Genomic DNA, 8,745 nt, shown 5'->3' with positions numbered 1-8,745 from the left:
TGTCCTTAAATGTTATTGCAAATGATATTTGCGAGAACTGTAAAGATTTCACCAGTATGTTTCCTCACATGAAGCTCCAAGTAGAATAACTACACTGGTCACATTTGTAAGGGTTTCCACCAGTGTGTTTCCTTACATGAACTTGCAAAACACGTTTATAGATAGTAGCGTAAATACACTCGCCACATTTGTAAGGCTTTTCACCAGTGTTTCCTTACATGAAGTTGCAAATCACCTTTATGGGTAGTAGCATAATTACACTGGTCACATTTGTGAGGCTTTAATTTCACCAGTGTGTTTACTTACATGAAGTTGCAAACCACGTTTATAGATAGTAGCATAATTACACTGGTCACATTTGTGAGGCTTTTCACCAGTGTGTATCCTTACATGATATTTTAAACCATTTTTATGGTTGCTAGCAAAACTACACTGTCCACATTTGTAAGGCTTTACACCAGTGTGTTTCCTTACATGAAGTTGCAAATAACCTTTATGGGTAGTAGCATAATTACACTGCTCACATTTGTGAGGTTTTTCACCAGTGTGTTTCCTTACATGAACTTGCAAATTACCTTTTTGGACAGTAGCATAATTACACTGGTCACATTTGTAAGGCTTTACACCAGTGTGTTTCCTTACATGAAGTTGCAAATAACCTTTATGGGCAGTAGCATAATTACACTGCTCACATTTGTGAGGTTTTTCACCAGTGTGTTTCCTTACATGAACTTGCAAATTACCTTTTTGGACAGTAGCATAATTACACTGGTCACATTTGTAAGGCTTTACACCAGTGTGTTTCCTTACATGAAGTTGCAAACAACCTTTACGGGCAGTAGCGTAATTACACTGGTCACATTTGTAATGCTTTACACCAGTGTGTTTCCTTCCATGAACTTGCAAATCACCTATATAGGCAGTAGCATAATTACACTGGACACATTTATAAGGTTTTTCACCAGTGTGTTTCCTTACATGAACTTGCAAATCACTATTGCGGACACTAGCAAAACTACACTCTCCACATTTGTAAGGCTTTACACCAGTGTGATTCTTTACATGAAGTTGCAAATAATATTTATGGGCAGTAGCATAATTACACTGGCCACATTTATAAGGTTTTTCACCAGTGTGAATCATTGTATGTCTTGCTAAAAGACATTTGTAGGCACTAGCATAGTTACAAAGGTCACATTTGTATGGCCTCTCATTGATATGTTTTCTCAAATGACTAATTAATAATTCTTTTCTGGTCGTTGTATATTTACAGTGGGCACAATGGAAAGTTTCGGGTCTACTGCTTGGTTTCTTCTGTGGAGTTTGCCCTGCAACAATAAATGTGTGTTTAAATAACTTATTAAAACAGTCGCATGTTTACAAATGCGCAGTTCTGCACCTCGGTAAAAGAAACCCTATGGTCCAATACATGATAGGGAACTCTCCAATTGCAGCGGTGACGTGACGTATCAAAAGGATGGTGGTGTGATAGTTTTAAATAACCTGAAGTGGGGTGATCACATAAATAACATAGTTAAAAAGGCAAATTCGTTCTTGTATGTTATAAAACGCTCATTTCAATGCATATCTGTTGAAGTTTTTATCAAAACTTATAAAACATATGTCGGCCCTTGCTTGAATATGCTTTTCAAGTATGGAATCCTTATTTCGTCAGACATTGACCTTCTAGAGAGTGCGTAGTGAAGAGCCACCAAGATTCCTTTTAAGCTGAAACACCTACCTTATGAAGAAAAGAAAGGCTAAAGGTACTGAAGCTGGCCACACTCAAAGCTTGGAGAGTGAGAGGAGACCTCATCGAGTGTTTTAAGATTGTTACCCACTGTTACAACCTCCCTGACATCCACAAGCACCTACTAACCCTTCGTGTTACAGATAGCCCCCTCTGCAGAGCATGCATGGAGGCAGAGGAGACAGCCGCCTACGTCATTCTAGAATGCCCAGGGGTGGCAGAGTACCGGGCACAACACCTCGGCTCGCCGGGGTCTCTCCCAGAAGTCGTCGGCAACGTCAATGGTCTGCTAGGCTTCTTGGTAGAGTTGGGTTGGCAAGAATAGTGCCGCCAACTCATCACGCAAAATAGGCGCAATAATATGACGTCGAGAAGCCAAACCAAGTCCGCGAAAACCTATAACCTATACCCACTGTTACAACCTCTCTGACATCCACGACATAATCAATAAGAGAACTGTCAGCCGCGAGACCCGAGGTCACAGCCTAAGGGCGCGTGTATACGGTGCCGCCTCCGCGCCGCCGCCGCACGGGCTCGTGTACACGGCGCCGACACCGCACCGCCGCCGGCGCGGCGGCGGGCTTTACGCGTCTCGTGTACATAGCGCGAAGGTGCGGCGGCGGCGCTGCGGCGGCACCGTGTACAGGCGCGCTAAGAAATGTTATATACAAACTTTGAACTATATAACACTGGACATAGGCTCATCAGCTAAACAGCTGCTGGCCTATAATTATATAATAATTATACAGATACTGATGGATTCAGCACAGCTTTAACCATTAAAAGTTGTGTTTTTTATCAATATTACAGTAATATTAGCTAAGCACATGGATTAAAGCAGTAGTCATATACACCAGCATTTCAGCATTAGAGTAAACCAAACTAAATATTTAATTGACGACTGGTCTGGCCTAGTGGGTAGTGACCCTGCCTGTTAAGCCGCGGTCCTGGGTTCAAATCCTGGTAAGGGCATTTATTTGTGTGATTAACACAGATATTTGTTCCTGAGTCTTGGGTGTTTTCTATGTATTTATGTATTTGTATATTATATATATCGTTGGCTGAGTACCCACAACACAAGCCTTCTTGAGCTTACTGTGGGACTTAGTCAATCTGTGTAAGAAAGTCCTATAATATTTATTAAAAAAAAAAAAAAAAAAAAAAAAAAAATTAATCCTACCACACATCTAAGTACATACCTTGATAATGTCCTTTAACATCCTCAACTTTAGTGTTCTTGTGTTCACGCTCTTCATCAGCTCCATGAACTTGTCTCGGGCTGTCCCTGTCTTTGCTCCAAGTGCCGGTGAGCAGCGTGTCCAAGAAGAGGCGCTCCAGCCTCACACAGCAGTCCCTCAGCAAGGGCTTCCCTTCTATCGCCGGGTTGGAAGCTGAAACCACTGTAAAACATTTACGGACGTTTAAACATAACATCATCACTTAAGCTATAAAACTCCCATGAGACTCAAACATATTAAAATTAGCTTAAAACGGGTAAAGCCCTCCTCGCAACGGTGACGCCGCCTGTTGTGTGTGGCCGTCCGAGTCGGGCTTTAACCCACAGTACACGGCGCGCCCTTGACCATGACAATATACATTACTTTTAACGTGTCATACATTACAGAATATGTATGTTCACTTGATAATATGTGAGGGACCTGTATTAAAATAAATTTAATAAATCATAAACTCTTGTATGTGTGAGTGTACCTACTGTTCATTAACGAAATCTATAATAAATGCCATGTTCGCACAGCTTCATGCAACACAAGGTTAGAGTTACCATCCACAACTGACCTGTCGGTGCGAGGCGCACGCCGCGCCGCTCCACTAGCACGGGGCCGAGCACGAGCTCATCTTTGACGGCGTGATCGGCGTACAGCTCCGCCGCCGCGCTCACGCCGGCCGACTCGTCTTTCACACTCACATCTGCGCACGAAGGCTCGGCTTTTATAGACACGCTATCGCACCTGGGCTCGTCTTTTACACACACGTCATCCAGCAACGGCTCAGCTTTCACAGACACGCTCAGCAACGACTCATCAATTATATATACATCCTCACAGGGCTCAGCCTTCACGCAAACACTCTCCGCGCCCAGTAACGCTGACGATTCCATCGTGAACTAAAACTCGTTTTAATTATTCTTTAGCGTCACTTTAACAGTTAGTAACTTTACTAGATAGGGTATTGTTTCAATTCCATACGAAATTAACATAAACACGATTTAAAGCTGTAAATGCTACGACTATGCTATGATAAACGTTAGACTTTTTTTAAGTATTGTGCAAGTGTTGTCAATGTCAAATGGTCAATGTATAGTGGTATGAAATTCTCCGATCGATCAGGGCCTACCGCGAACCACGTCCGACGTGTTGCCTCCCTGTCACACTTACGTGCGAATTTACAAGAGCGACACAGAGGCAATAGGTCGAACGTTGTTCGCGGTAGGCGCAGGTGCGGACACATAATGTGGTCTCCAGACGGGACTGATCAAATCAGTCGATTTGATCAGGAAATTTTCATTCCATAGATAATTACTATGAAAATTGGCATTTATGTGTCCGCACCTGCTGATTCGATCGGAGAATTTCATCAAATTGGCGAAAAATTGTCTTGTCTGGATACCACTTAAATGCCAATTTTCATAGTAATAATTATCTATGGAATGCAAATTGGCCAATTATTTTCCTGATCAAATCGACTGATTTGATCAGTCCCGTCTGGATACCACTTAAGAGTAGTATAATAGAAATACAATAGTAGTATAGTATAACCACTTGTTTATAAGTTTAAAACTTATAAAATAAATAATAGTAGTAACACACTATCGCACCGCACCGCGACCTTGATGCGTCGCACCCATAAGTGAGAGCGAGGAAGAGATAGGTATCTGTTTCGATCACGGATGTTATAACTTCATGGTTTCGATTTTCGCAGACAGCGAAATCGACTCCACACCAAAGAATATAATACTCACTATACTTCGCGCCGCGATTCACACGCATGAGTCCGCGCAGAAAGAGACGAGACGTAGAATATATTGCATGTCGTGAAATGTATTGGTTTCACGACTCTTCTTTTTCTGCACAGACTCTAGTCTGGAGGGGGCTTTTCGACGAAAACACTTTTTTGCCAATCTGATTAAATTATCCGATCAAATCAGGTGGTGCGAACCAAAGAGAATATGTGCGAACGCAAATATCAATTTGGCCACTTTAACCAATTTTAAATTTATGGTGATATTTGACCGCTGTAAATTAAAAAAATACCTCTAACCGCGAATACTAGCGTCACAAATTGGTATTTTTGCGTCCGCACCCCATTTTGTCGGTCATAATACTCATAATCGGCGAGCCAAATTGGCGTTTGTGTCCGCACGTCCTGATTTGATCGGACAACTTATTCAGATTGGCGAAAAATTGTCTTCGTCTGCAAACCGTCCTATAGTCTGGCAAACGTCCCTAAAAATGATTAAATTAAACTCAGGGTTAAATAAGAAATACACAACTTTTCTAAATGTATTTATTACAAAATAATCATCATATATTCACTTATTTATTTTCACACGTTAATATTTCTCCTAATTTCTGGGAATCATCGAGTATTTGGTAAGGAAATTATTTCGTAATTCGCCTTTATACAGTATCGAGTTATTAGTATTATTCACTCAAATATTATAGGAACAATCTTTCATTAAATTACAAATGGCAGTGCTAAAATGAAATAAACTTACAATACCGTGTTCGTTAATATTTGGACGAACTCGCGACACTGATTCCAGCCTGCCGTTCTACCAACTAAGCTACCGAGACCCTTTGACAGCGATTATTCCCACCATATCCTTGTCCCGGTGTTATTTCGATACAGTCACGTTTTTCCACTTTCCCTTCATTCCTAATCATTGCGGTATCGTTTACAGTAGACATGTGTCGTTCACGAGTGAGTGATTTAAATGAACTATAATTATATTTTGACTGAACTCACTCACTCTTCAACTCACTGATGATTTAACTCGCTTAGTAACTCATTTATCTCAGTGTTCCTTGCTCGCTCTTTCCAGGCGTGGCTCACTCCGCGATTTCGTCGCTTTGCTACAGGTAGCTAAAAGCACATCCGTTCGGCCCCAATTTTGGTGGCTAGCCATAAGCCGCGTGGCGCTGTCGCCACCTAGCGGCCATATCTGTGCTGATCGTAACAGACGCGTTTTGTTAGAGAGTGAGTCTTCTGTACCTAGTACTATTATTTATTCTGTGCTCTTTCCCACTTATGAATACTGACCTATCTAAATTATAATAATATTTATTTGACTCTTAGTTTATTTGAATTTTGTATTTTTGCTATTTATTTAATTTTTAGTGTATTTTGAATTGTACTGTATGTATTTTAGGTATAAGGAAATTGTATACCGTAAACCGGTTGATTGTGACACTCACCAATCTAATAATATTGTAATATCTGTAAACTGACATGCACAATCTGACAATAAATGATTACTTACTTACTTACTTATGATTGGAATGAGCCGGCCGAGCGTGAACAGCGAGTAGCGAGAGCAACAATGCGAATAGGCTTCGGATCAATTTGGAAGAATTCGGAGGCTGTCGGGAAAACATGGCGGGTAAATCCATTACACCCATCAAATATCGACACTATTATGACGACCGGCCTGGCCTAGTGGGTAGTGGCCCTGCCTGTGAAGCCGCGGTCCTGGGTTCGAATCCCAGTAAGGGCATTTATTTGTGTGATGAGCACAGATATTTGTTCCTGAGTCATGGTTGTTTTCTATGTATTTAAGTATTTGTATATTATATATATCGTTGTCTGAGTACCTACAACACAAGCCTTCTTGAGCTTACTGTGGGGCTTAGTCAATTAGTGTAAAAAGTGTCCTTATAATATTTATTTATTATTACCTTTTCTTACCAAAATCGCATAATCTGACAGATGGATTTACCCGAGTTTGAAGTTAAGCGACCCAATTGTATTGTATTGTAACCTTTTAGCAGCAAGGGCCACAGCAGTTAACGAAGTTGACGCGGGCCGTACTTTGTTAATATTTATGACTTTATCAGACATTGTCGTTTGTCAATATTACATACAAAATAGCCAGGGAGCATGAATCTAGTATATAACTGGATTTGGCATGAGATGTGGGGCAAATGACCGAACGGGATAGTCTTATGTATCTTTCACTAGGAGTAGCAGCGAAAGCGCTATAATTGTTTGTCCTTGTCACAGTCTCACATTTTTTTTATTCCCCACCGTAAATTAGTATGTATTATGGCGGGCAACAAATAAATTCGACCAATCATAGCGTCGCATTGCGTATGTTTTGTCCCTCACGGAGGCACGCGTATACCACTTCTATAGGATCCTACCTTCTATGCCAGGGAGGCTCGCGGGCCGCAGGTTGCCGACCGCTGGTATTGAGCATTTAACTTAACCGGTTAAACCGTTCATCCAGTGTCTAATTATACCGGTAACCATGGTGATTTCAGGTTTAACCGGTTAACCAGGATGGTGCAAGTGGCGTTTAGCTTAATTTAGATTTACGTCTAAGTCAGTAGGGAGACACTTCGGGCAAACTCGGCTCCGCTCGGCTCAGCATTGCTCCGAGCAATTATTAGGGTTGACACAACTTGACGTCCCTTTGCGTGCACGACCACAGATAAGATAATGACTTGAATTTGACAACCCTATATAGCCGAAAGGGATAGTGCACTAAGTTAGAAAGGGATATCATGATTTGTCCGTGAATCGCTGTCAAACTTCGGTTTTGTATAGTTCGTTTTTTTAGCATTAGAAAAAAGGTCAACAATCTTGACGTATCTTTTAATTGAAAAACACGTTTTAAAAATAAGTTACGACAAATATGTAACAATTATGAATCTAATACGATCATTTATATTCTTCTTCTACTCCCGTACCTTTATTTGTCATTTAAAAGGTCGTACACACACCTTTAAACCCCTATGTTATAGTTGTCAAGACAAGTCTTTAGTCTATTCCCCAAAAAAGTATTTGTGCATACACGCAGTATCTTTTTGGTACTTTTACGATACTTCGTGTAATCACCACTTAAAAAATATTGTATGAAATACATTGTTGCCAACCTAATTTTAATTGTCATCTCTGACAGATGAGTACTAAGTGCATTGCTGCCAATTTACAAAATATTCATTAGGTTCTATAGTAGAAACAATAAAATTGCTTCAGAAGTCAGAAACGCGCATGTGACACCCGTAATATAGCAAGATCCGTAGACTACGAACACCGCTTAGCGTTGCTTGTTGGTCTCCATAGGCTACTGTGGCCAAAATCGAGAAAAAAAACTATCCAAAATTGTAATTTAACTAAGAGCAAGTACCAGGGCCTCATGAGTAACAAGGTGTCGCTGACCAACCGGCCGTGGGGCGCGGGGCGCGGTGGCCGGGTTTGGTTTGTTTACCTACATATATGTCCTATATGATTCCACTTGTTTAAAGTATTATTTTTGTTGAATGAAAAATATTTGTTAAATTTACAATTTTTTTTCAAAGTAAGTGCTTGGTCGTAGAAAAAGTATTGTGTGTTGTTGTGCTGAGTCAAAAAATACTCGTGGCGTCTTTATTAACAATTTTCGGCTTCGCCTCAAATTGTTACTCGCGGCACTCGCCTTTTTTGACCCCTCTTAAACAACGGTTGCATAAAATACTATTTGCTTTGTTATGTTAAGATCGCTTACCTTCTTTCTAATGCTAAAAAAACGAACTCTATGTAGTGTCCTTTCTTTACGGTAGTACTATTAATTATTCTGTGTTTAAACAACGGTTGCATAAAATACTATTTGCTTTGTTATGTTAAGATCGCTTACCTTCTTTCTAATGCTAAAAAAAACGAACTATAGGTAGTGTCCTTTCTGTACGGTAGTACTATTAATTATTCTGTGTCTAAACAACGGTTGCATAAAATACTATTTGCTTTGTTATGTTAAGATCGCTTACCTTCTTTCT

General features: G+C 40.4%; 1 protein-coding gene across 1 annotated transcript; it reads right to left on the bottom strand.

Annotated features, from left to right (window-relative positions):
- Window positions 1-244: 244 nt before the first annotated feature.
- Window positions 245-3,981, bottom strand: LOC134659925 (zinc finger protein 431-like). The gene is made up of 2 exons (XM_063515617.1): window positions 3,548-3,981; window positions 245-1,328 (listed from the first exon to the last, which is right to left on the bottom strand). Exons 1-2 carry the CDS (start codon window positions 3,867-3,869, stop codon window positions 265-267), a joined length of 1,386 nt encoding a protein of 461 aa, XP_063371687.1. The 5' UTR covers window positions 3,870-3,981; the 3' UTR covers window positions 245-264.
- Between the last annotated feature and the right edge of the window lie 4,764 nt (window positions 3,982-8,745).

The sequence above is a fragment of the Cydia amplana genome, chromosome 26 (genome assembly GCF_948474715.1).
Source record: "Cydia amplana chromosome 26, ilCydAmpl1.1, whole genome shotgun sequence".
Lineage (NCBI taxonomy): Eukaryota > Metazoa > Arthropoda > Insecta > Lepidoptera > Tortricidae > Cydia > Cydia amplana.
The sequence above is the reverse complement of the archived record's forward strand: the minus strand, read 5'-3'. Positions and strand labels throughout refer to the sequence as shown.

What these genes read in the sequence shown, in the direction of transcription:
- LOC134659925 (XM_063515617.1), bottom strand. Translation starts at nt 3,869, where the DNA reads ATGGAATCGTCAGCGTTACTGGGCGCGGAGAGTGTTTGCGTGAAGGCT. An exon ending in CGTGCGCCTCGCACCGACAG is followed by an intron (nt 1,329 to 3,547) that starts GTCAGTTGTGGA and finishes TTATTGTTGCAG; the next exon opens with GGCAAACTCCACAGAAGAAA.